The sequence below is a fragment of the Parambassis ranga genome, chromosome 5 (assembly GCF_900634625.1).
Source record: "Parambassis ranga chromosome 5, fParRan2.1, whole genome shotgun sequence".
NCBI classification, from domain to species: Eukaryota; Metazoa; Chordata; class Actinopteri; family Ambassidae; genus Parambassis; species Parambassis ranga.
In genome coordinates this window covers 13,867,863-13,894,750 of record NC_041026.1, presented here as the reverse complement: position 1 = coordinate 13,894,750, position 26,888 = coordinate 13,867,863, and the positions used below count along the sequence as shown (strand labels likewise).

The 26,888-nt window shown below is 40.7% G+C and overlaps 4 protein-coding genes across 6 annotated transcripts; all 4 read right to left on the bottom strand.

Annotated features, from left to right (window-relative positions):
• Positions 1–1,462: 1,462 nt before the first annotated feature.
• On the bottom strand, positions 1,463–5,867 carry pdhb (pyruvate dehydrogenase E1 subunit beta). Its single transcript, XM_028407227.1, has 11 exons — positions 5,757–5,867; positions 5,605–5,664; positions 5,066–5,173; positions 4,726–4,788; positions 4,589–4,624; positions 4,213–4,403; positions 4,005–4,099; positions 3,692–3,802; positions 3,351–3,442; positions 3,123–3,264; positions 1,463–2,323 (listed from the first exon to the last, which is right to left on the bottom strand). The coding sequence occupies exons 1-11, from the start codon at positions 5,793–5,795 to the stop codon at positions 2,178–2,180; spliced, it is 1,083 nt and encodes a 360-aa protein (XP_028263028.1). The 5' UTR covers positions 5,796–5,867; the 3' UTR covers positions 1,463–2,177.
• Positions 5,868–8,268: 2,401 nt separating this feature from the next.
• On the bottom strand, positions 8,269–22,718 carry pxk (PX domain containing serine/threonine kinase). 2 transcript variants are annotated; one of them, XM_028405300.1, is made up of 18 exons: positions 22,452–22,718; positions 20,204–20,254; positions 19,982–20,029; positions 18,362–18,548; positions 17,759–17,836; positions 17,182–17,255; positions 16,320–16,394; positions 15,178–15,282; positions 14,810–14,911; positions 14,551–14,712; positions 14,304–14,421; positions 14,127–14,205; positions 13,940–13,988; positions 13,764–13,841; positions 13,114–13,200; positions 12,949–13,012; positions 12,674–12,733; positions 8,269–9,674 (listed from the first exon to the last, which is right to left on the bottom strand). In XM_028405300.1, the coding sequence occupies exons 1-18, from the start codon at positions 22,551–22,553 to the stop codon at positions 9,460–9,462; spliced, it is 1,734 nt and encodes a 577-aa protein (XP_028261101.1). In that variant the 5' UTR covers positions 22,554–22,718; the 3' UTR covers positions 8,269–9,459. The 2 variants fall into 2 exon arrangements, with proteins under 2 accessions (XP_028261101.1, XP_028261103.1); XM_028405302.1 differs by lacking the exon at positions 8,269–9,674 and adding an exon at positions 12,066–12,094.
• Positions 22,719–23,019: 301 nt separating this feature from the next.
• LOC114436260 (hydroxyacyl-thioester dehydratase type 2, mitochondrial-like) lies at positions 23,020–23,839 on the bottom strand. The gene has a single exon (XM_028406442.1). The coding sequence runs from the start codon at positions 23,819–23,821 to the stop codon at positions 23,336–23,338; it is 486 nt and encodes a 161-aa protein (XP_028262243.1). The 5' UTR covers positions 23,822–23,839; the 3' UTR covers positions 23,020–23,335.
• rpp14 (ribonuclease P/MRP 14 subunit) lies at positions 23,773–25,540 on the bottom strand. Of its 2 annotated transcripts, none has more exons than XM_028406443.1 (6): positions 25,441–25,540; positions 24,966–25,109; positions 24,785–24,869; positions 24,498–24,574; positions 24,318–24,396; positions 23,773–23,905 (listed from the first exon to the last, which is right to left on the bottom strand). In XM_028406443.1, exons 2-6 carry the CDS (start codon positions 25,052–25,054, stop codon positions 23,849–23,851), a joined length of 387 nt encoding a protein of 128 aa, XP_028262244.1. In that variant the 5' UTR covers positions 25,055–25,109; positions 25,441–25,540; the 3' UTR covers positions 23,773–23,848. The 2 variants fall into 2 exon arrangements, with proteins under 2 accessions (XP_028262244.1, XP_028262245.1); XM_028406444.1 differs by having other exon boundaries at positions 25,445–25,520.
• Positions 25,541–26,888: the final 1,348 nt, after the last annotated feature.

Below are 26,888 nucleotides of genomic sequence, written 5' to 3'. Positions count from 1 at the left end.
CTTCACTTTTTTTGTTTTTAGAAACAAATAAGTTAACTCACACTGGTTAAACATTTTAGCATTGGCCTCATTTCCGCTTGCAGGAGAGTGTTGCTTGGTGGCGTTAAGGAGTATTACTGCTGCCTACTGTGACACATCAAGACTAGTCATTAAAATATATGCATTATTAACATTAGTTGTTGTTAATGTTGATGTATTGTGACACCTTTCCTCTCATCAACTCAGTATAAATGATTAAAAATCATGTCTCTATATATTCTTATAAAAGCATGAGTTTACTCTTATAGCACGATGCTGTTTTCTAATAAAGTGGCAGCTCTTTTTCCCTCATAATGGGACCTTATGTTAAAGAGGGACGTTAGTTGCAGCTTCTTGCTGGTGTAATCTGGTCTCAGCTAACAGCAGTGGGACACACAACCAAATAGATTTTGAGGGTATAATTTCAAATTCTTAAGCAGTTCTCTGTGTGTTTCTGAATAAAATCATGAACTGTATATCCAAATGTCACCTCAGTTATGAGAAATTGTTTGTGTTGACATAGAAGGTAGGAGGGATTATGTGCCTCACTTTTGGCTTCAAAGTTAGTCGCCGGTAGATCTCTGTAAAAGTTGAGATACTTGAACGGTTTATCCAGCTGCATGACGGCAACAAGAGATTTAAAAAAAAAAAAAAAGGAACTGCAGCTCCTTCAGTTTGTTCACAGGAACAGAAAAAAATTATTTTTACTTCACTTCTGAATGATGTGACTTCTCAGACTGTTGAGGCTGTGCAAACAAACCGGTTTATTATGTGGAGCTACAGCTGAAAAAAGGACCTGAGGTTTAGTGCTTTGTTTCATTTGTTGGCCTTAGTAACCTCAACAGGACAGAGAAGGGTGGGGCTTGATGATGGTTGGCTTGTTAACTCTTTACTAAATCAGGTAATTTAACTCTTCATTAACCTTGAAAGGAGACTGTGCTCCTGTTTAAAGATTACATTTCTTATAGTGTGCAACTAGTAATAATCTCCAAAAAATCTGGTATTGATTACTATAACTGGCATTAATGTTATGCTTTCTAGATTTTTACAGAATTCAACACCCGTCTCTGTTCTGTTGAGGTCGCTGAATAATTTGACGGTTTGTCAGAACTCTTCTCTCCTGGTCAGAGAGAGATTAAACTTTATGAATCATGAGACTTTGTTATATATTTTGTAAGGAGGGGTTTGTTCTTTTGAGTTTCACGTTTGTATTTTTATGTTTGAGCTGAAGGTGACTGTGACTTTGATCTGATGTTCACACAGATCATCAGATTCTTGATGCAGATACTTGGCAATAAAGGTGTTTAAGGCTTCACGTTGCCTCTTTGCTTCTGACAGGAGTTTTAGCCAAAGAGAGCTGAAGATAAACCAGCCAACCAGCATAATTCATTAATAGTTGCCAACAGAGATCCAACATTATAGTGTGAAAGAATCAAAGCAGGCGGAGGACTGACCGGTTTTTATTTCTGTAACAGTAATTTACAGCAACAAAAACATCCACAGAGCTGCTGCAGCAACAATAAATATTCTCTCAGCTGGCTCATTCAGTGAGAGGATTAAAGGTAAGTCAGACTGTGATGTGTGTTGGTGGTTAGAAATATGTGGGAGTTCATTAATGACCAAACTGCAGAGAGCATCAATGACGATTACATTTAAGAAGACAGAGGATGAAGCCTGACTTTCAGCTGCACAGTAACATAATCTAAAATCTTTTTCTTTTTAACAAATCAAAGCTTTCTGATTTTAATTTGGAGATATTAGACAAAATATTAAATAAAATTCATGATACTGGACGCTTAACGCTGAGTCAGATTCTACAGTATTTAAAAAGGTGCACTCACTCTGCAGTTTGCTCATTATTGAACTTCCACATAAGCAAAGAACGTTAAGGTTAGAGCTACTTTTATTCTGAAAGGGAAAGGAAGTGAAGAGAGCAGCCACACAGTTCCATCAAGCACTGACCTGACTGAATCCTATGTGTCAACTGCTCTGAGTTAAACAGTTGTGCGCTTAATATCCAATGTCTGACTAGAAACTTTACACTCAGGAGCGTTTATTTTTCTTTAAAGGATCAAAAACATTTTGGCTGTATTTACACACGGGTCAAATATTTTACCGAGCCACCATCTCGGTAGTGGGAAGTCCTGTGTGAGTGCGTCTCAAACATTCAGGGTCTTTTTGACGGAGAAGATGATATCCTTGATCTGTGGCACGCTGTTGTCCTCCAGGATTTTGGCGTATGGCATGGGAATGTCAACACCCGTAACCCGGGTAACAGGAGCGTCCAAGTAGTTGAAGGCAGGACCTAAAACACACACACATAAATTAGGTTCAAGATTTTACTTTAGCTTTCTTGAAACCCAACAAGCTGATATATATTATTGATATTACATTATATAGACTGTGGATAAAGGTAAGAAGCAAAAGACGATATGACATGCAGCAGTGGGTCAAGTACTATAACATTCACTGCTGCAGTGAGGACTATGGGACACCTGTCTGGATGCCCCTTGGAAAAAAAAAATATAAAAAGGCACAATAACAAACAACAAAATCATTCTGACATCACTATAGGTGGTTGTCACATCCAAAACAAGCCCATAACTGCCAATGTTGATTAACATATCTTGATGATGGATTTTTATGAGTGTGTAATCAGAATGATCTCAGCATGTTTCGGCAGATTCTGTGACACAGACAATAGTTGTACTTCCTTATATTTCTCTGTATCCTGTCACATCCTGTAGGATGAAGTTAAATTGTGTTTGTAAGACCTTCTATTCGCATGGATTCCTATTTGCATCACCAGCTGTTGCTGCACATGTCCCAAGGAAACCTTGACAGCTGTTGTAGACATTTGCATTTAAAAGGGTAGTCCTTGTATTTTAACTCCCTCAGGAGGATATGACAGACTAACATGACATCTTAGAACAGACTGAATCCAGGAGTAATAAGTTCCCCCTTCAAAATCGGTCCAACCATGCTGTGCACCTGTGACACAGGCAGCTTTGCAGGACTACACCAGTGGAAACCAGGAATTTGGTTCCTAAATCTAAATAATGCTACATGCATGCATTTAGCGTGTCCAGCCAGTCAATTGTTACCTTCCATGACCCTGGCACAGATCTCTGCTCCGACACCAAACTGAGGCCAGCCGCCCTCCACCGTCACCAGGTGGTTGGTCTTCATCACACTGCTCTCAATACTCTCCACATCCATAGGACGGATGGTCCGCAGGTTGATCACCTGACACACAGATATATAGAAAGGATGACGCTAACCGGCTGCTGACAACATGCCGTGTGTTTCAGCTATTCAGAGCTAAGCTCTACCTCACACTCGATTCCTTCCTTAGCGAGGACAGCAGCAGCATCCAGGCAGTGACCGACAAACCGAGAATGAGAAACTAGGGTCACGTGGTTCCCTGAAACAGAGAGAAGACGAAAAGTTCAGAAACACCCAACCCATCTTTACCTCGACCCATTTCCCTTCAAATACACCAATATAGTCACACCATTACAATATTTCTTGACAAAAACAATCTGACGATACAAAAGTGAAATGCTCAAACCATTTGTCCAAAAGTATAAATCAAGGCAACTGGACTCATGAATGCAAAACGAGGCAGCAAGAAAATATGCCCTCTTTAAGACACTCTGGACATTTATCTCACCTTGTCTCTCAATCTTGGCCTTGCCAATGGGGATGGTGAAGTCTTTGGCCTGTGTCTCCTCTGACATCTCGAAAGGAACACCATACATCAGCTCATTTTCCAGGAACACCACTGCAACAAACACATAAATTAACTTAACTGATAAAACCTTTCAGTGGTGGATGTGGTCTGACTGTACATCCACCTTCTTTGCACATTTATTAAAGTTTCTGCTGACCACAGAAACCAGGTTTATGTCTGCACATTTCTGAGTATCCTGAAACAGGCTCTTGCCCGTCTAAAACCTTTGACCTGCTTAAGTGCAGCATCTCACCAGGATTGTCGTCTCTGATGGCTGATTTAAGGAGGCCTTTGGCGTCTTCTGAGTTCCAGGGACTCACAACCTTCAGACCTGGACAGTGAGCATACCTGCGGACAGATACAACACAGCACTGCAAGTTCTGGAGAACAATTTGTTTTTTTTTTTGTTATTGACCACTGCGGTCTTATTTTGAATGCTCATGTATCAGATGTAAACACACCATGCAGCAAAGCACTGGGAGTGCTGTGCAGCCACACCCGCTGATGCACCGTTGGGTCCTCTGAAGACAATAGGGACTGACTGCAGCCCAGCAGACATGTAGTAGGTTTTTGCTGCAGAGTTGATGACCTGATCGATGGCTTGCATGGAGAAGTTAAAGGTCATGAATTCACAAATGGGCCTCAGGCCAGCCTGAAAGGACAACACATTAATGTTAGTCATACTGTTACATCTTCAGTTTCTGAAGAGTAATCAGGCGTGTTTACTAATGATCCATCCTGCGACCCACAAACCAGTCCACAGTCATGTTGACTTAACTTTTTATAACCTAAAGATATTTATTCATGCCAGTGTTTGTGTTTCTGGTAGGTACTCACCATGGCAGCTCCAACTGCAATGCCAGCAAACCCCATCTGCACCACAAAGACAACAGCTGAGAAATGTTTCTCTGAAGAAGTGTTTTATCAGACAACAGCGAATATTTTGGAAGAAGCAGTCAGCATTAGAATCTCACCTCTGAGATCGGAGTGTCGATGATGCGTTTGTCTCCATATTTCTTCCACAGGCCTCTGCTTACCTACAGAAAGAAAGAGAGAAACTATTACAAATGGTCCACATTAATTTATGAGTACAACAATATTCTTGGACAAAAAAACCCCCTGTGTACTGTACTTGTCCTGTCTTTAAAAAAAACATTTTACCTGTGAAGGGTCTGTTGTACACTGTTATATGGTCAACCTGCTACAGGTTGCTTACATGATACATTTATGGAATATGAAGCAATTACTCTCTAGCCTTCTCTTTATTCCAGTCATTATTTTCCCAAATCACATTATTAGTAGGTGTCTAGTCACCTTGTAGGCTCCATCATACTGGGCCACTTCCTCACCCAGCAGGAACACCCGCTCGTCCCTCTCCAGCTCTTCATCCATCGCCTGGTTCAGAGCATCACGCACCGTCACCTAAAAAAAACAACAGCGTTTCTAAACCTTCTCTGTAATAAGTGAATAACAGTGACAGCAAATTAAATCTAAAAGATTGTCGTTACATACACTGAGGTTTTCTGATTTTCCCAGCTAAAGCCGTTTATTTGTTTATTTATTCTTAATAATTTATGCTATGAATAATGCAAACAGTGTCCGTCTGTCAGCGCAAGGAGGGTTGACAAGCAGTGACAGCCCACGTCACTGCATATTGACCGGACAACATTGTACAAACAAGGCCTCTATCATATAATGAAAATGTGACACCGACTTTCACTAATCAACCACTAGTCAAGGCAACAGCCAGTATTACTTTATCCAAAGAGTCTGAGGTCAAAACAATATAACCACGTACAGCCACAATCAATTTACCTACAGCTAAAGTTAGCCTGCTAGCTGCTAGCACTGACCTGCACAGCGGCAGGGCTGCTGCTGTGAAACCCTCGCCGCCGCAGAGCCGACACGGCATTCTGTAGAAAGAGGCAGAGGTAAGTCATTACTAACAATACTCGTTACATTGTATAAATTGCTAGGACAAAATCTTTTTTGAATGGTCCCGTACCTTTCCTGAACGAAGAACGCACCTCAGGGACGCCGCCATCTTTGACCTGTCCTCTGCCGGAGAGAGGGCGGGGACTCTACTAAGGCTTCAACCAATCACAACCACAGCTATCACGTCAGCCGGAACCTGTCATAACACTAAGCCAATCACAGCGCTTCAGTTCAGATAGAGGCGGGAGAAGCTGCAACAGTGAAAAAAGAAAAATATATATCCAAGGACATGTCATTCTGTATGGAGAACGAATACTGCCAAAAGAAAAATACACAGGACCTTATAACAATTAATAAATTATAGCATTTTAAAGCATAAAGTTAGTTTGGGTGAAAATGATTATTTTGCAGTATGCTGCTGTCATTTAAATTTTTATTAAGTCAGAATTTTAGTCGCACAACCTGTAAAAAAAATCAAAAATCAACTTTACATTTATTAAATTTATGATAGTGTCTTGCCTACATATTTTGCCATTGCTAGGCAATCAAACTATTGCTCTTCACACTCTTTCTTCTTCTTCTTCTTCTGTACATTTTTGGCGCAGGGTATCTTCAGCATACATTGACCCATTTCAGCCATTCAACTATCAAAATGTTCATCTCATTCCATTCCGGGTCAAAATTATAATTTTTCAAATATTAAGCAATTTCGGTGTCAACATGTTAACATGGGAGTCTATGAGAGGGCCCTTCAACGAGGGTCATTGCTCTATCAAACTTGTATTCAGAATTTTCTAATTCTAATTTCCGCATGCCAGGCTCTCAAAGTTGGAGTGGTTTTTGAGGTTTCCTCTGCTGTTACCATGGTGACAGATTGACACACAGAGGCATACAAAGCCCTGAATTGTTCTGATTCTCCAGCAATTCAGAGCAATCCTTCACATCAGCATGCAAAGCAATGCTTCAGCTGCAGCAATCAAACTTGCATTTTCTTCAGGAAATGCCCTTTTCTAGTTTTCTTTAAAAATCTACCATCATTGCCATCCTTTTTTATATATAGTTGACTCAATTCGGGACATGTTCTAGGCTATGTTCTCATAATGAGGCTAGACCTCATTATGATATTGTGGAAAGCCTTTAGAATCAACCACAAAAACTATTCCTCCACATTCTTCCCCAGAGGTGTAACACACACAACCAACGAATCAAAATACCAGATTTTCTAAGTATTTATGTGAAAGAATCTTATACAACCTGTCCATGTCTCTACTATTTAAGTATTTCAAATCTATGCATAGACACACATGCATCACAACCACCAACACTTGGTACTTGTTTTACTCTACAACTGAGGAATTTAAGGAAGTTCTCTCGTATTAATCTTAGCTGATCAATAAGCATACATTGACACAATGCTAGAGTGTTAATATTTGTCAAGTGCATGTGCAACAAGCATCACTTATCCACACTCCTGAGCCACTTTTAATCAAATGTTTATTCAGTTGGTACAGGTTTCATTTCATCACAGCAGTGTTGCTTGATTCATTTCCCCCCCCCAAAATTCCATGTTGACAAAGACGAGGGTCCTTTTGCAGTTCACTCATACAGTTCACTCACACACAGTTTACGAGCTGCAGATCAGAGTGTTTTTTTTGTTTTTTCTCCTTAATCCAGCGCTGCCTCTGAGGTTTCCATGAACACAAACACACCTCTGGATCGGACATCTCCTCCTTTTAAAGTGCTGCTGAGAGACATTCTGATACAATTTAATGACTGTTAGCTCTGGGCCGGATTGCACTGAATAAGAAAACAACATGATTTGAGTGCAGAGCAGCCATTTGGAAAAAATAAAGATTAAACTTGGTTTGTAGTGATCAGAGTCTTCAGGATTCACATGAGCCCAAGAATCACAACTAAATCTGCTCCAGCAGCTGCTCTGACCGCCAACGCTTCAGCACACAGTGAGTCAGGTGATCACCGCTCAGAGGTCGCAGTTCTAGTGTTTCACCAGACCCTGGTGGTGGTGGGATGTAGCTCTACTGAAAGGTTTTTGGGAAATGACTGATGCCACTCTAGTGTCAAAGTAGCCAGTTAGCTCAACCTAGCACAAATAGTCAGGCGTACAGTCAACCAGCATCCTCTGAGTAAATTTTGAGGTGTCATTTCCCTGTTGTCTCCCTCAAGTGAGATCATTTTGCACTCATTCCTGCCTGGATTGTTTGCTCATAACTGTCAAATAGAGACATTTGTTCACCCTTGATGGTGAACATGTGAAACTACTGACGGAGGATGCTGCGGCTGTAGATAATGTAAACATTGCTCTGTGTAAACTTTTTCACAAAGCACCTCTATATGTTGTTGTCAGATAGAGGCTACCATTGTGTTTGTTGGGTTAATTTAGCAGAAATGCAAAAGCTAGCATTAGCCGAGCAGAGGTTAGCCACTAAAATGTTCGAAGATCAGGTGACTGGCTGTTACCAAAGAAAGCCAAAGAAAGATTTTTTTTCCTTCCCTGACCTCTGGACAGAACTGGAGGTCATATATTTCTCCTTAGCAACCAAAATATAACATGTAGTCAGACCTCACACCTGTTTGAGCAGCTTTGCTGCTTTATAATCCTGGATTATTGTAAAATAATAATCACTTAAAACCGTGTGCTGAAGTGTTAGCATCACCTGCATCTGCATATACATATTGTCACATACAATAATGATGAAGAAAAAAAAACATTCAGATTCCCATAGGCACAACGGCACATATGGCACCATAAAATAATCTCAGAACGACAAACACAACAAAATTAGATGGACACTCATTCACAAACGAATGAGCAGCTGCACACAGAATATTTTCTAAACTGTACTTCAGTAACTCTCTGTACTGAAAACAGACCAGGCTGTGATTGTTTACATCTCCTGTAGTGCAGTTTATATCAGAACGAAACACCGTGTATCATTAAACCTTTGCAGAAGAGGGCGAAATATGATGACACAATTAAAAGAGCTCAAGTTTCCATCTGAGGAGGTTTACAGATTCCTCATCGCTGCACACAGACGATGTTTTCATCTCTTCAGTGTTTTTTTTTTTTTAAATGGACGCACCAACTGTTCCACTTCCTTTTTTTTAGTGATAGTTGATTTTAATTATGTGCAAATGGAAGGTGTGCAAACAAAGAAAGCGGGTGAATGAAAACATATTGTTAGCTTTGTAAAATCTCATGTTGTTCCTTATTCTCTTCTCTTGCTTGCAAATATTGTTTGGATGGAAAGTTGCTCAGAATGAGTCAAAACCAGCGGGCTTTTTGTAAATTCTTTGCAAATGCAAACAAATGTTCAATTCTGGGCCAGGTGATGGCAACAAAGAACCGACATCCTCAGTCTGAGACTGCAGCCTCCAGCAGGTTCAGAGAGCAGCTCCAGAACTTGGTACTCCCAGTATTGAGCTACTTCTTTCATGAAAAAAAAACAAACAAACAACAGAAGCGAAGCACACCAGACTCAGTTTATATCTGGAGACAAACCCCTCAGGTGCCTATGATTGTCCAGAGTGTTTGAAAAGGCAGATTGAGGCAGCCATTTTCTCCACCTGTCCTCTGGTCTCTCTGACAGCAGAGTCAAAATTTAAAATGGGAGATGGCCATAAAAACTTAAAATGGTACTTGGATGTTTTTTATTTTTGTTAGTGACTTGTCTTCACATCTCAGGGAGGGCCCAGACCAGATGTTCACGTTGCCATAGCGACGTTGTTTTCAAGGTTGAGGACGGGTAGGTAGGTCAGATAATGGGCTTGCTATGGTCGACAGTGTTGGCTTTCTTCAGCTTGCCTTTACTGAAGGTCTGGATGGAGCTCAGCAAGGCGGCACGGCCTCCTCCTGCTCCATTAGAGGAGGAGAGAGGAGGAGGAGGAGGACAGGAGGAGGAGGAGTCCAGCATAGGAGGAGGAGGAGGAGGTGGAGGAGGTGGAGGAGGAGGAGCAGCACTATGAGATCCTGGATATGAGAGAAGATGAAAGGAAGACGTGTGAGAGAACAACATCGAGGTTTTCAGGTGACGTTCTCTTCAGGAGCTGGATGCACAAAGATACGCCGATACATTTCTCTAAAGTGTATCCAAGCTGAGGCTCAAACATGTGGCTAGAGAGCAAACACAGAATGTTTATATTCACATATATCAGTATGTTTTTTATGTATAGTATGTTTATGTCTTTAAACAGTCTGTAACTACTGAGGAGATGATAATGGGTGGTTTAATAGTGGATATTCTGTGGAGCTGTTTCTGGAGTTTATCTTTGTGAAAGCAGCACCTGCATGTCAGAGCTCAGGCTGAATTCATTCCAGTGTCAGTTCAACACAACTATTTTAAGTGTGTGATGCTGCAGACACACACTTTCACAAAAAGTCCAGCATTTTCTAAAGTGAATACAAGCACAATTGTTGTGATATATGAGCCATGAGTGGATTCTTTTGCTATGTTCTGTATGAAATATGGCTCCAAATACTACAATACCCATAAGCCTTTGTAGCCATCTTGATGGGTATTATATTTACTGGACACATTACATTAACAGGATATGAAGCACTAGGTGATGATAACAGCAATGCACTCTGGGACTTGCAGTTGAGAGGCTCTATGTGATTCAAGCACAATGAACTGACAGTGAATTGAACCTGAGCAGGTTATACCCTTACAGCTGTGTCACCAAACTGAGTGAAAGCCAGGGAATGCAGACAATGACGCAAACATGGAGGCCAAAAGCTGCAACTCTGAGTCAGCTGACTCCACCTGCTGTGTGACTACACACCGCCCAAGCTGCAGCGTAATGGATGAACTCAGAGTGACAGATGGTATTCAGACCTGGGGAAACTTGCATGTTTGGAGATGTTCAGTGTCTGTTTTTTGGCTGTGGTCAACACATTACATAACAACCACAGAAGCACTAAAGTCTGCTGCCATGAGTTTCTCCAGGTCAACTGAGGAACAAACTGACTTTCATTACGTGTGACTTTCAGGGGCTTTTTTATGTAATATTCAGATAATTCTTTCAGCCACAGTTTTAATGAGACCAGATGAGATGAAGTTCTTTATTTTTTTTCTAAAATCTCTACTCAAAACAATACAAAAAAACTTTCACTGGAGGTTTTGACTGAAGGTTTCTGTAACTTAATCACTTGTTTAGCCCATTTAATCTATTTAAGCTCACTGAAAGTCAACTTTGGACAAAGTTTTGTAATGTTTGGTTTAATAAATCATAAATAATTCAACTGAATTAAGAGATTTCTGTGCATTTAAAACAATGGCAAATGTCAAAAATATGTTTGACATTTAATAACATATTAATAGAATCTCCACTTCCAAAGAATATCTCTGCTTGAATGCTCCCTCTAAATCTTATCAGTAAGTAGTTTGAGAAATATAAGACAGCAAGATAAAAACTGATGTAATAAACCATGCATTCAAAAAAAGAGTAAAGAACCAATATCTGGTCTTTAAAAAGTCTTAGTGGATAAATAATTATCTGGATATTTGAAAAACTGTGAATCCTTCAATCTTCTTAAGTACTTTTTTGAAGTATTTGGTGAACTGTAGAACAGCCGACTGAGGTAAAACCTCTGAGTGCAAAAGAAACGGAAACATCCAAGGACGTTCACTGAGACTCTCACACAACCAAAATTAACTGACACCAGCAGACAAAACAGACAGACAGACGGACATGCTGCAACAGACAGACAGACAGACAAGTCACAATCTTCAATGAGAACAGCAGGAAGGAGTTGACTGTGGCCAAGGCAGATTGTGAGGTTTTTAGTTAAGATGTGCGTACACCCTGTCTGCAGGCAAATGATGCAGATCTTAGATTTTTTTCAGCCAATAGGAGCCAAGAGAAAGTGATCACATGACCTTCAAATGACACAAATCTGGGTTAACTATTCTCCTGCAGTATAGCAAACTAACATGAGTAAAGTTAGAAGGCCAGAATAAAAGACTAGCCCGCTGGTGTCTGCCTTTGTCCATAGGATTAAAAATGGGTGAACCCTCTGTGATGTCACCCATGTTTCCTGGTGGCCCCAAACGTCTCCATCTTGGCAGTGACTCGCGTAACTCTCGGTTAGTTCATAAATGGGAGGTGAAGCTGAGGTGGTGGAGTGAGCACCTGGCAACTCCAACTTCTTTGTACCAGGCTGTAGATGTGGATTATAACATTAAGATCTATGGGGATTGACTCACTTTGGAAGTCAGCGTCTTCTGGCCATTAAAGGAACTAACACTCATTATAAACATAATGTTTTTTTAATAACTGCCGTTGACCAAGTCAGGGTGTACGCCAGCTTTAAAAACCACAAGAGACTCTTATCATCATCAATATAAATGTTTTACATTACCCAATAACACGGTCAGAATGGAGCATGCTCTATGGTGGAGACAGCACAGGAAGAAGAAAGAGAGGGAGATGACGATTATCTGTTCAGTGGACCAATCAGCATTTACACTGAATCACCAGGAGAGAGAGTAAGAGGAGGAGAGAGGAGACACTAACAGCAGGATGGGAAACCGATGCCATATCTGCGTTTGTTTGTCACATTTTAATTAAGTTAAAACATCCATGTTTCCCATCCAGTGTCCAGCTACCAAGAGACACCACAAAGTCAATAACACACTTCTATATAGCAGAGACAGATACCTGTCTGAAAACCACATGAAGAGGTGAGGAGGCAGACAGAGACAGACATATTATTGATTAGGCCCTCATAATCATCACACATGCACATTTCAGATTAAAAGTTAGGGTTAACTACAAAAAGACGCTGTCATTGATCTGAGTGCTGAGACACAACACAGCCCCCGGCAGGTCCTCACCACAGAGGGGCGCTACAGTCTGCATGATGCTTTACAAAACGGAGAAAACAGATAGCCACACAGTTTCACAGACAAATGTGAGGACACACAGATAACAGGACAGACAACAAAAGAGAAAGACAGACTGCTGTACCTGTGGTAGATGGGGGAGTGGGGGAGGAGGGGCATGTAGGGGGAGAACTGGCTCCAGAACCTAAAGACAGACAGAAAACATTACAATTAATCAACATAAGTCAACATAGAGATAAATAACACCAACATGCTATGATAGTAAATTCATGATACAGACAGACATAGCGGACTGTCCTGCTGATATGTCAAGCATTAAGCTAATCAAGCAGGCTCAGTATTTGTTTCCTGATTCTGCTGTATGCCTTGTTGTGGCAGGTGTAGTATCAGCTGACCTACCAGAGTTATTGTTGTTTCTGACAGAGATGTCTTCTTCGTTTTCATAAGCCGACTGTCTGGACTTCTGTGAAGACAAAAACACAACAATGACATCGGAGTTGAAGTGAAATTCGAGCTGTGATTTGCCTCTTCACCATTGTGCATTGATGTTTACAACATACTGACCTTTCTCGCCAGAATCTTCCTCCTCTTCCTCTCCTCCTCCGAGCCGTGGTGAGACTGAGCTCTGGTCAGCCTCCTGTGCTGATGGAGCTGCGATCAGTCAATAAAATGCAACATTATCATCATTGTTAAATAAACTTTTTATTAGCCAACGCTAAACGTTCTGAGGTGGAAGTCATAAGAAGAGGATTCAGACTGGATTTTACTTCTCATTAATATCAGTGACGGTTGTTCCAGTGACAAGTTATTTTTACCTTCCACAAATAAAACCATAAAGCTCTCTGGGATTTTTAGATTCAGAAAATATTGATTGTTCACACTCATATTTATGGTACTGCAGGTAAAATAAGATAAGCAGATAGAGAGGTGCCGATTAAATGCTCCACTAGTTTGTTTACAATCATATCCACAGTGATGAGCTTCCACTATAGTCCGTGTTTATAATGTTAGGATTCTGGGGTCTTTTTAGCGCAAATCCTCCTCTTTTTGTGTGACAATGGCAAAAAGAAGCACTGTGGCTACAATTTTAAATTATTCTGGGAAAACTACATTTTTTCCAAAGCGTGAAAATTCCTCCCTGAGGCAGGTATGATTTCCACTTCATCTGGGATTAGAGCTGCAGACAGTCATGACAGATGTGATTATGGACCCACCAGTCTCTGTTCCTCGTGCAGCCTTTTCTCCACACTCTGCTTTGCCATCTTTAGCGCTTCTCTCAGCCTGCTTGGAACCTGGAGGAGAGGAAAAAGGTTAAATATTTGTTTTTCTAAAATCTTCTTCTTTAGCTTTTTCTTTATTTTCAGATATGACATCAAACTGAACCACTTACCTTGATCTGGAGTTTTTCTGAGTGCTGGAGCTGGATGTCATTGAAGAGCCTGGAAAACACAAACGGTGACTCACTTCTCTAACAGTACTTCTCTACAGTTTCTGTCACTTTAGAGACAAAAACAAACTTTAAAATTCTCAAATATGACAAGATAAATGTAAGATTTGACTAAGACAGGTGAACTCACGGTGTCTGGATGAGCTGCGACACTGTCGGCATCCCGCTCTTACAGGCTTCCACGGACAGAATGGACTGCAGCACTGACACTAAACACACACACATGAACAGAGCATGGAAATAAGACACTCAGAGATCTTATTTTGTACATATATAAATATACTTGTGTGTTTGTGTGTATACTGACCCACTGCTGTGTAGGGGACTGTGGGGTATTGATCAATGGGCACGTTGTCTGGTGGTCGGCCGTATGTCATCTCGTACAATAAATGTCCAAAGCAGAAGACATCGATGCTCTCTGTGGTCTGCAGATGAAAACACACACACACTTATAAAGATAAGAATGAACCTTTCTCAGCTTTCTTAGCTCGGAGGTGTTAATGTGTGGATACATTTATCAACTAATCCAAGCTGATGTATCTACGGACACATACGTTGATTTTCCTGAGCTGTGTGAAGCTCGGTCTCAGCGCTGAAGGGACTCCCAGCATGCCGTTCTCCACGTCCATCAGTCGACACACACCATCGTCCACAATGACATTTGATGCGTGCAGGTGACCAAAAAACATGCCGCCATCATGGAGGAGCTTCAGGGCCTGAAAACATGCAGAGATTATTTTAATGATGCTTTCAGGCGTGTGTGTGTGTGGTTGTGTTTTTTTGTCTTCTATGTGTGTGTATGTGGGTGTCTACCTCCAGAATCTGACGGCCGTACAGTTTGATGTGCGGCAGCTCGAGGCCCTGACTCTTCTTTGGGTTACAGTACTTCTTCAGGTAGGTCTCTCTGGGCTTTGCCTGGAGGGAGGAATCAGAGCAAGGACATGGTGAACACTTAATTTTAATCTACCAAAGAAAAAAATAAAGCAATGTGCTTTGGTTGTTATGCTGCTTGTTTTTGTTTACAAAATATGTTATAATATAATAGAAGCATAAGCCATTCTTTGCAGTTTTGACCAGAGTAGCCCCCACTTCACCACTGACGCTGTGAAGTGGGGGCAAAAACGATGGGATTTCAGATGCTGTTTGAATCATGAAGACACCAACACACACACACACTGTACCTTGCATATGTGGTCTCTCAATGAGCCTTTCTCACTGAATGGCCGGATGAGCAGAGCTGAAGACTCACTGGTGCTGGAGAACAACAACGGATAGAGATATGGAGTCTGTGCAGGAGGAAGAGGAGGAATAATCTGATTACTTACAGTTTGTTGCATGTAGCTGTGTTAGTGTGTGTGTATTAGTCATTTACAGTGGTGGAGGACGTACTGAAGCTTTGTACTTAAGTAAAAGTACAAATACCCTTCAAAATATATACTCAAGTAAAAGTCTTAAATACTTACTTAAAGTATTAAAAGTAAAAGTACTCACACACCGAATACCTATATTGGATTTCTATTGCAAAGGATATATGATCAGGTTAAAATAATCAAATAAATCATCTTAAAATTAATACTGACAATGTGTAGTTAATTTACATTTTTAGTACCAGAAACAGCTATGGAGAGGTCTGTGTGTCATGAGGCAGGCTGTGGGCATCAAGTGAACAGAGATGCTGGTGATAAAAAAAGTATTCCTGCTGTAGATTAATGTTATGATTAATGTTAATCAGACATTAATGGATGGACTTGTGTTAGCAGACAGTAGCTAACTAGTCAGCTAACTGAGCCAGAGCACCAGCAGCATGATTGAGGCTCATTATAGAAACACAGCTGGCAGCGTGACACCACCTCCATGCAGAGTCTGACCTCACATCAGTCCAGCACTGTGTTCATAAAATGTAACAAGTAACTACAAACACTGTAGAAATGTAGTGGAGTAGAAAGTAGAGATAATAGCTGCAAAATGTAATGGAGTAAAAGTATAAAGTATGTACTATTATTTTTACTTAAGTAAAGTACAAATACATGAACAATTACTTAAGTACAGTAACAAAGAACAAATACTTAGTTACTTTCCACCACTGGTTAATTACACTAAATTTAAAAGTAAGGTAAGGTGTACTTAAGGCTAAAAGTACATGAGATTTAGCAAGAGCTAGATGGGGTTAAATTTGACTAAGATACAACAAATCAGTTTATTATAACGACCAAACAAAATGTGCTTAGTTTTTTTTTTACAGTACATGGATCACAAAGAACAAGTGCAGCTGTACTGTTTCAGGCACGGACACACACAATCATTGTGTACAGAGTGTACATACAGACAGGCCGGTCAGCAGCTTCATGGTTGACTGCAGGTCTTTGTCTGACAGGAACTTATCAGGACCCAGGTCAACCTACACACACACACAACAGAAACACACACAGTCAGATGTTTATGTTTGAGCAAGTGCGAGCAACACGTAAGAGCTGCTTTTTATTAGTGCTTTAGTTGGATTTTTATTCTGATGATTAGATTCCAGACTGTACACAGCTCAGGGGAAAAACATGAGTTCCACACGTGATTTCAGTGAGCTGCTTTCTGAAAAACCCTAGAATATAAACTCAAGTTTCAACCCTTAACTACACTAGAGACTGATTTCAAATTTCAAGGGGGCAGAGGATAAAAATATCACAACAATGACAATAACAGCAGCTGGACAGAAACATCAAACAAAACTTAAAATCCCTTCAGTCGGCTATGAACTCTCATATCAGTTTAGTTCTTTTGATTAAATTTAAATAAACCTAAATCAGATTTGTTTTCTGTGGGAAACCCCTCTGATGTTCTGGGAAACAGCAGAATAATTTCAAAAGAGGGAAACTTTACAGACATGTTCCTTCCTCTTTCTATAGGGGTCACATTTGGTGTTTTAATTTAATTAGTAAAGAATCCTGACTGCTTCTCAGGTGCTGCCTCATAAAACAAAAGACGAAATCTGTCACAGATTATATTTACAAAACGCTTCATTCTACTGAATTTGGAGAAATTAGCTGCGTTCCCCTCGTCAGTTTGGAGGAGGAGATGTGATGACTGAACCTCAGATACTCTTATCCGTTTCTCATTTGATTGCTGAACCCTGTATGTTGCTTGCAGTCTGTTAAGCCGAAGTATTATCTGTGTTGCCTTCCTGTTTTACTCACCCAGCTGAGCAGATATCTCTCTTTGGGCTGCTCTTTGTTTTTGATTAAGAAATATTTCTTCCTGATCCTCCAGCCTAAAAAAACAAACAGCAAGTCACTCAGAGCTCATTTCTGTTCTTCCTCTTACAAGTGACATTTAAGTTACAGACAACTAAAAGCTGATTTAAATACACACACTGATATTGGAATTTTAGAGATATTGATTTCCTTTTATTTGCTTATTTTCAAAGGAAACATGTGGCAGAACACAAATGATCAACATCAATTAAATGATAATAAAAGCCAAACACAGCTAAATGTAGGTTTGACTGCAGGTATCCTCTCTGTGCTTACTGAGAACAATGCTTTTCAATCAGTGTGTTTAGATGCACTCTAAGCATTTGATTATAAATCAATAATTCATGTCAGCCATCATGTGAAGAACACTATAGTTTGACCCGTCTCCTCTGTAGAGTCAGATACTAAATGACCCTGATTAGATAAGATGAATAAAAGGAAAGATTAAAGACTAACTGTGACATTTTGTGGTAATGTTTAGCATTAGCGCCACATAAAACCTTAAGAGAGCGAGTGTTACCGATGTCTCTGAGAGGCTCCAGGACCTCCCACGTTGGGTCCGACCTGAAGAACATGGACACCTGCTGCAGTGCAATCTCTGAGAGTGACAGACAGACGGAGAGGGAACAGGGAATATCTGTCAGTTTGATATGATTACATTAACAAGTTAAACAACCTAGTATAATCACTGTTACTCTCCCACATGACATCACACACCCTTGCAGCTGATTTTGCTGTTACTTAACCAGTTTTATTGCTTGTGTCTTGAGTGTGCATAATAGATTAATTACCCTGACGTCATCAGGGACAGGCCCCACTGTGTGTACCCAGGGTCAGGACCAAACAAATGAAGCAAACAGTTATTCTGCTGCTCACATGTGGACCAAACTTCCTGAGCACCTGAGGTAAACTTTTGTTTACTGCATTTTATTATTTTAATTACTATAATGTGTCAATCCTAATTTAATGTTTTAAAAAGTTTTTTATTCTGTGATTTTATTGTCTTCTGTGAATTCCCTTGTGTATGAATGGTGCCATATAAATAAACCTCGCCTTACATAAATATAAAACTCTATTTTACTGCTGCTTTATAGTAGTATAAAATAAAATAAAAGAAACAGACCAGTGTAGTTGGCAGAGTAGTTGTTGGGATCGAGGAACTTCTTCACAGGCAGGGAGCTGCAGAGCAGGGGATGCTGGGTAATAGAGTCCAGATAGGCTTGCAGCCCCCTCTGCCTCTCTGCTATGAACTCCCTGTCCATGTTTCCAATCAGCTTCTTAGGAGGGAGAGGCAGACTGATGCCACACACCTGAGGAGAAGGACAGAGAAAAGTGTGTGTTTTTCTTTGATCCACTCTCTTCCTGGTCTTTATGTGCTAATAAAGCATATAAACTGAAAGAATGTTGTTGACTGAGGGTCAGGGGCTTGTGGGTGATCAGGGTGACTACTGTGCAGGAAATGAGAAGGCAAAACCTCAGCAGAAAAACTGCTAACTTCCTGTTATCCAGGAATGGTGTGTGGCCTGAGCATTGGACGAGTCACAACCAGGACAATAATGTTTTACATCCCAAAGATTAGCTGCCGCCCGAAACAACACAGCTCCACTGATTAGGCCTACCTTGAAAGAGGGCTAAGCCAGTGACACATATTCAATGTGTCTTTTGAAAAATAAAACTCTTGTGTAACAGGTCTGGTGACATAAATTAGACTGAAGCAAATATAACACTAGAAAATATTTCAAACATCATTCTCCTCGAAACTGAGGACATAGAACCATAGCATAAGAGCTGTTTTAGTTCAGTTGACTGATCAATGGTTAACACAGTCAGAGAGGACTGTGCTCTCACATTTTACTGCAGTTTTTGATGTCACTGACAAGCTTAAAGTTCAGGGTTTATCACATTAAACTCTCGACTGGCAGTTTACTATGAAAACACACAGCCTGGGACAAGTTTCCCTCGATGGATCTTCATGTTAAAAATAAAAAAAAAAATGGAGCAGGCATCTCCCTTCCTTTTTTATGTCTCAAAATAAATGCATTATACTGATTTGTACAAAACCCTGTTGTAAAATGCAAATACAAGCTTGAAGCCTGGTAAGATGATTGTATCATGTGATTTCATAACAGCTGTAAGAGTAGCCAGCACCACAGTAAACATCAGTCGAGTAGAGAAATATTCATCTAAATTCTTTCCAATTGTGTTTAATAACAATGACGTGTTCAGGGTTAAGTCAACCCCTCCCTAACAGGCATCAACTCTGCCTGAGGTTCATATTCATGACTGAGATAACTCCTCCTTCCAAAACACGTTGGTACCGTATTTTGTAATACAAACACATTCAAAGTGGAGCTAAAAAAATTAACCTCTGCATAATCTAAGCAGGAGAAGCTGCGCAGCGGGAACACGGCAGCTTTTAAAACAAACACTGTGCAGTAACTGTAGGAGCACTCTCTCATTGAAACTGCAAAGAGCTGTCGTTCCTTAACAGGAAGGAGGTTGCCCAACACGAAGCTGGTGTAAGTGTGTGAGGCTGGTGCTTTATATGTTGCAGCAAAGAATCTAGATTTTTCAGACTACTGGTTGGTTTGTGTGTTGCTTTCTGCTGTTGTTCACAATGTTCACGGTGCTTTGACTTTATGAATCTGCATTGTTTTGAGACATTGTTGAATCATAATTCACTTCTGTGAGCACGCTCCAAACTCCTCATTACAACATTAAGAGTTGTTTCACTGACACTCACCATCAGGCTGTTGTTGAGGACATCAAAGTCGCTGTAGCGCCGAATCACCTGCAACAAAAACACAGGACTGTCAGCTTCGGACACATATGCAAATTTTAAAGTCTCTTTTTTTAATGTAAGCAAAACAAAATCTACACTGTCGAACGTGAGGGAAACAGAGAGGAATCTTGTTTTCCTGGCTCTTCTCCAATTGCCATCTTTGGTTGTGATTTGTGCATTTACCTGCCAGTTGTTGTCTGAAGACACGCCCCTCTGGACTCGGATGATGTACTCCTAAGAGGCATGACATGACAATAAAAACACTGTATTTGCTGTTTTAAAAAACATTATTTTGTAAAAAAAAATCGTTTTCCTCCATCTTTTGGCTCTATTTTTTACTCATTGTCTGAAAAAATGAATGACAGTTCAAAACTAAATTTGTAATATTATGAAAATAAGAATTAGTCAGAATTAGTCCTAAAATCCTAACATTGTTCTCACAGTAAAAAAAAAACAACACAGGACATTTAAGTTTTAATATAAGTACAAACATTTCTCAGCATCAGTTTTAATAGTAAAATCACCCTCCAGCTCTGTGAGGCTTCTACTGATGCTCCATAAACACCAGAAAACTGGACAAATCAAAATAAAATTTGCCATTACTTTAGATTGTTTTTAATTCCCTTTTAGCAGTGAATTAAACAGGACAGGGGACAGGCCCAACACAACTAAGTTGCCCAAGCCTTGGTGTTAGCTTTCCGTTTCATTTTCAAAGAAGTGATTTGAATAACTCAAATGGTTCAGTTGAGGAGCTGTCTGCTCATGTTTTCCTGTTCACGGATCTCTGCAATGACGCTGCTGACTGATGTCTTTTTAGCATAACAGCAGTGTAAATTTGCATTTTTAGTGTGATCAGAGTGGCTGTAAAGACTAATTTAGTGGCATTAAAAAAAAAAATCTTCAAAGCTTAAATTTCACTCTCATCTATATTTCAACTTCCTCTTCCATTTTTCTAAACTTTTTAAGGAAGGACTCTTCTGTCTTGAAGCGGTTTACCAATTTCATCGTCTCTTATCTTAAAAGCTGCTAATATAAATGACGTTGCCCTGCACTCTTAGCCGTGCTGGAACAGTAGGTGCTGACCTTTAACTTCACTGCCAGTAAAGATCTTATTTATCGGACCAAATTCAGCCACATGTGACTGTTCCACATTTCTACATAAATGTCTCTTGCTGCTGTGCTGTATTTCTGCTGCTGACTCATGTTTTTATTGCAACAACAATAATCCCCAGCGACAGGGCGCCTATTATATAAATGATCCCACCGAGGTAAACTCAGTGAGGTGAAAAGATTTTAAACTAAGAGGGCTTTTCCATCAGTAAACTTTATTCCTACAAACAAACAAACATATATTGTGTTTTCCTCTTTTCCCCATCTGTTATTTTTCCCTGTAGCCTACAACACTGTATTTTGTTGAGTGGAGGAAATGAACATGTGATAGTTTGTGCAGTCTATTAGATGTTCTTCCCAGCAGACTAGAGACTAGAAGGTCTGTTCTTAGAGTATTGCATCAGTATTAAAGCTGCTCACAGGTTTAAGTAATCCTAGAAAGTCCCCTGACAGCTTGGACATCATACAATGTACAATTACTGTTTTCCAGAATACAGAAATAATCATCCGTTTGTGTCCATCCTCATAGTCAGATAAAGAATCCATCAGACTCCATATAATGTAAACACAACAAAGTGTCTAATAATTGGAATCAATCTGTGTTAAAATCATATAAATCTGTTTTTACGGTAACAACAACATCAACGAAGGATGCTTGACATTAGCATGCTACGCTAACTGGCTAGCTCAGCTGTTCCCTGCCGGGCTGTCAACAAACAGACTACCCATGCGCCCATTATCGGACACAGGCCATTACATGTTTATTAACATGGCGTTGACGTTATTTCTTACTTTAACACAAACTACGAGAACGCATTTTGAAATAATACGTTGCATTTTTGTAAACGAAATAAACAAATGTAAGCAGGGCTTTATATGTATAATATGGGCAAACAGCTGAGCGCAGAATAGCTTCCAGGAAATTGCTTAATCAGTGACAGCAGTCCCGAGTCAGATGTCCGACAATGAGGCTGCTTCACATCTCACGGGCTGCATCGCGTTTTAAAAGACTGTCATCCGACACAGGGACAGGAGATAATCATGTTTTACCCCGAAACCGACCCTAGAAGTCAATTGTGGTTTGTGGTTCATGTGGCAACTTAAAAGAAAACACCTGGGAAGACGCTTCTACAACTGTGTCCGATAATTGAACTGGTGACGCAGTGATCTACTTTAAAACGCCCCCTTAAAAACTTAAATTGGATTTTAAACCAAAAGCAGAGCAGTAATCTATCTCCTTCAATAAAACACTACTTGTGGTTTTAGAGTTACACATGCAGACTCACAGACTTACTGACAATTATTCCCAGTAAACACTCACCGTGTGGGACTGCAGGTTCTGGCTGGCTTCGATCACCGCCGTCAGAGGTACGGTATCGTCCAGCAGCAGCCTGCCGGGGGTCGGCTTCTCCAGGAAAGACATCCCGGAGGATTAACGGTGAAAGTCGAATCTAAGTATCTGTCTGTCACTGAATGATGCGGCCGGAAATCCACTGAGGTGAAGCCCTGTTGCGCGGAGGACGGACACCAACAACCCGGGAAAAGAAAACTAGCTAGGTGTTAGCTTAAATTTACCGTAACCAGGAAGCAGACGTCACCACGCTGATTTGTCATTCTAATTGGACGTTGCCCAACCTCGTGAGGGTACGTCAACGCCACCTGCTGGCCTGGAAGAGTTTTTAATTTTTGTCATTTGGCAAATAAAATAACATTAAATCTTGATGGTTGGATGGAGCTGAGATGAGGCATAAAAATAGAACATGGGTTTATTTGTCTAGTTAAAATTTAAGAACATTTTACAAAATAATTTGAAAAAAATCTTAATCACAAATAAAACAGTGAATAAATAAAAAAATAAAAACTGATCTATTGCTAAACTGAAATGTGCTGTTCCCCTTCTTTACAAAAATTAAACTTAAATCTAAAATCAAAAAAGTTAAATTAAAAATAAACATAAATGATAAAACTAGATGCAATAACAAACTGGAGAAACAAAAAATGAAGATAACATTTTATTCCACAAATTAAAAGCAACAGGGCCGAGCCAACAAACCGAACATGCTTAATGATAAATCTCTGTTGTGCCTATAAGCACTTGTTTATGTCATGATCAAAAAAAAAAACTAAATCGTGGAGAAACTGTCCTCCAAAACAAAGCAAAATGTTTTTCTCAGTTATAGTACAGCTACAACCTTGTCCTTTATCTCACTTCTTCTCCTGCTGCTCCACAGGCATCATCACCATCACCTCCCCCTCCATTACCACTTTGTCCTTGACAGAGCATGTCACAGCGATGAAGGCAAACGACATTTTGATCTTGCGGACCTCGGCTTCAGCCAGCACCTCCTCTCCGACATAAAGCGGTGCGGTGAAGCGGATCTCCTGGTACAGGAAGACACAGCCGCGGCCAGGCATCTTGGTGCCCAGCACAGCCGAAATCAGGCCATTGATGAGGACACCGTGTACTATGGGTGTCTCAAAGGAGGTTGTGCTGGCGTAGACCGGGTCCAGGTGCAGTGGGTTGGTATCGCCAGTCAGTTCAGCGAACAGCTCCACGTCACGGGAGGAGAACGCTTTGGTGAGAGAGGCTCTCTGACCGACGTGGAGCAGCCGTCTATGGAGAGGCGCTGCTGTGACGGAGGAGAGGCAGAGCTGTCGGTTACTACAGACGTTCCTCCATATGAAACTCATCACGAAGACTATGACGCTCCTCCCACTTCAGTCGAGCTGCAGATCCCGACTGTTTCCCGTCAGCGACAGAAGGAACGAAGACACCTGAAGGTAACATAGGAAAAAGCAGCATGAAGGATCGGTCAAAGCAACAGACAGAGGAGTCACATTTGGACTGCTCTCATTTTCTGTGGCTGACAGAAGAGATATGCTTGTTGACCATTAGTGGTCGGGAGGGGCAGTCAGCTTTTCACCGCTGATAGGAAAAGCGATGATGCATAGATGTGACGCTCAGCATAAAAACAAAGAGAGGGCGTCAAACTGCCATTTAAGGCTGATGATTAATGGAGATAGGAGGTGTTTATACAGTAGGTGATACTGGTGCAGAGGAAGACTCTGCATAAAGACATTTTGTTATAAGTTTATTTTCTTGTTCTGGAGCACTACAAATGGATTTATACTACTGCACTGACTGCACAAGAGTGAGTGTAGCTCAATAATGAGTCAGTTCTCTGACCTGCAGCACTCTGAAAGCACAGGCCTGATTCTGGTAGGAGCCCAGGAGAGTCAGGGAACTCCACAGCTTTACCAACCCCCTGAAAACACACACATACACACACACACACATTAAAGCAACAACAGATGGTTGTTCTAGTTTAGCGTTTCATTAAAATTCTGCTGTGTGTCTGAAGCTCACCTGCTGGTCACACGCAGAAAAGCAGTCAGCGTGTCTTCATCGTACTTCAGCAAGTCAAAGTTCAGCGCTGCTCCCACCTGCAGCACAAAGCAAATTGTACAATATATACCCAAATGAATGAAGGCAAAAAGCTACAATTTTAGTAATATAAAACATCCTGCTGCTAAGACAAACAATTCTACAAAAGACAGCTGCAAATGGACAGACCAGCAGGTCAAAATGTGTCCTTTTACTGTCACTTGGAACAAAGAAGAGCAATACAGCCTCCTACAAATGTGCAAGCTCACCTCTCCATACAGATTCCTTAAGCCTGAGATGATGAACAGCTTCAGTTCAACTGCACTCAGTCTGGTTGACTCATCCTCCAGCACTCTAAACACACAGAAATAGCCCAGGTCAATGTACAGGTGTTACAGTCAGAGGTGTAGATGTGTAGCCCAAACACACACACACACACACAGAACTTACAGGCAGATCTTCATGTACTGGTAGGGCGAAGCATTCTTCAGTACAACCCGTTTGTAAACAGATTCTTCCTCCTTCTCAGCAGGTTTCATTATATTGAACCATCAGAGACTCAGTGACAAGCAGCAGATTGATCTGTGGTGTGCACTAAAAAACAGATATTTAATTACTTGTGCGTCCTTGCTGCTATACTATCAAACAGTGTTTATATTCCTGTGTGTTTGCACAGGGCTACTTATCTGTCTGACTTACATAAGTAACCACTGTTTGTGGCTATTCTGAACCAGACAAGGTTCAACCTTACACAGCCTGAAGCTGAAACTAGCTAATAAGAGGTCAAAGGAAAGCGAGGTGAACTGGTTAGCTTAAGCTTCGCTAGCTGTTAGCTAGCTACACTGTTAGCTTAAGAACAAACAATTCATAATCTGCTGTATGTTACTGTTGTGATATTAAACACACGTGGAAGCACATCTCTCACCTACTGCATCAACTGTGACAACGTGTTGTGGTACACTTCAGCGTCCATGAGCCAACTTCTAGCTAAACAGTTCCTGGACAACAACGCATGCGCAGTCAGCTGCATCGAAGATGTGTAAAACAGCCAGAAAGATCACTCTGTGGCCTTTTTCAGGTTTGCTGTGAAATAATTGCAGTTTAATCCCGATTTTTTAAGGTATAAGTATTACAATTTTTTTTAAAATATTTGACCACATACCAATAATGTGTACTTACATATTTTGAAAATGTTCATTTGTGTTGATCAACGCAGATCAGAAATTTTAATAAAATATCCGCATTTTAAATACACATTCAATCAATGTTATTTAATCTATTCTGTATTACGCAGATCTAAATGTTGCATTTCGTGAAAGTTCATTGAATCCACTACTTGTTGTGAGTGATACATCCTAATGAATTATCCACTCTTTGTTAATCTACACAAGCTTTATAATATGTCGCCTCCCAGTGGTTAGCTGGTGTATTACTACATGCAAAAAAAAAACAACACAGGACATGTTCATCAAACCAACACTTGTTATTAGGGCCCGAGCACCGAATGGTGCAAGAGCCCTATTGAAACCCTTAGGATTATTATTTTTTAGGGCCCGAGCACCGAATGGTGCAAGAGCCCTATTGAAACCCTTAGGATTATTATTTTTTTTTTTTTTTTTTTTTTTTTTTTTTCCCCTCCGAGATCGCATTTTTGGAGGCCTTAACATGCCCAAAAACTCACCAAACTTGGTAGAAAAATTCATTCGCCCGAAAAATTTTTAAATTTGCTGACTTTTGAAATGCACATATAAAAATGGCTCTATAGCGCCCCCAACGCGTAGCCCCTCTGGCCGGTTTGACACAGGATTATGAAAATTCGCACACATATGTATCACCTCAAGACGCACAAAAAAGTCTCTTGGACCCCCCCTCCAAACCCAACAGGAAGTCCGCCATTTGAAGGTTTGTGGCCATTTTTGGCGATGTGTGACCCTGCTGCCAAACTTTTCACGCCTCGCATACTTCAACGGATTGAGCTGAAATTCGCCGTGTCCACTCAGGACACCATAGGGAATAGACGCATTCCAAAACTCTTACAAAAGTCTGACGGTGTGGCCGGGGCGTGGCCTCAAAGTTTGACCATTTCTGAGGACACAGAAAGTCTCTATAACTTCTTCGTTTTCTGTCCGATCTGTACGAAATGTCACATGTATGATCAGAGTCTGACCCTAAACACATCTATACAACAATATTGAGGCTTTGACAGAGCGCCACCTACTGGCTACACAAAATGTTGTGTTTTCATAGGTTTTTCTGCCTGCCCCCCTGGCCTGTTTTGAGTAGGGTCATGAAAATTGGTACACATGTGTATCACCCCAAGATGCACAAAAAAGTCTCTTGGACCCCCCCTCCAAACCCAACAGGAAGTCCGCC

What these genes read in the sequence shown, in the direction of transcription:
- LOC114436260 (XM_028406442.1), bottom strand. Translation starts at nt 23,821, where the DNA reads ATGAGTTTCATATGGAGGAACGTCTGTAGTAACCGACAGCTCTGCCTC.
- pxk (XM_028405300.1), bottom strand. Translation starts at nt 22,553, where the DNA reads ATGTCTTTCCTGGAGAAGCCGACCCCCGGCAGGCTGCTGCTGGACGAT. An exon ending in AGAGATATCTGCTCAGCTGG is followed by an intron (nt 16,395 to 17,181) that starts GTGAGTAAAACA and finishes GTGTGTGTGTAG; the next exon opens with GTTGACCTGGGTCCTGATAA. An exon ending in TGCACGAGGAACAGAGACTG is followed by an intron (nt 13,201 to 13,763) that starts GTGGGTCCATAA and finishes GACTGATCGCAG; the next exon opens with CTCCATCAGCACAGGAGGCT.
- pdhb (XM_028407227.1), bottom strand. Translation starts at nt 5,795, where the DNA reads ATGGCGGCGTCCCTGAGGTGCGTTCTTCGTTCAGGAAAG. An exon ending in TTGCAGTTGGAGCTGCCATG is followed by an intron (nt 4,404 to 4,588) that starts GTGAGTACCTAC and finishes TTGTCCTTTCAG; the next exon opens with GCTGGCCTGAGGCCCATTTG. An exon ending in AGGAAGGAATCGAGTGTGAG is followed by an intron (nt 3,265 to 3,350) that starts GTAGAGCTTAGC and finishes TCTGTGTGTCAG; the next exon opens with GTGATCAACCTGCGGACCAT.
- rpp14 (XM_028406443.1), bottom strand. Translation starts at nt 25,054, where the DNA reads ATGAAACCTGCTGAGAAGGAGGAAGAATCTGTTTACAAACGGGTTGTA. An exon ending in TTTCTGCGTGTGACCAGCAG is followed by an intron (nt 24,397 to 24,497) that starts GTGAGCTTCAGA and finishes GTGTGTTTTCAG; the next exon opens with GGGGTTGGTAAAGCTGTGGA. An exon ending in GTGCTTTCAGAGTGCTGCAG is followed by an intron (nt 23,906 to 24,317) that starts GTCAGAGAACTG and finishes TGTTACCTTCAG; the next exon opens with GTGTCTTCGTTCCTTCTGTC.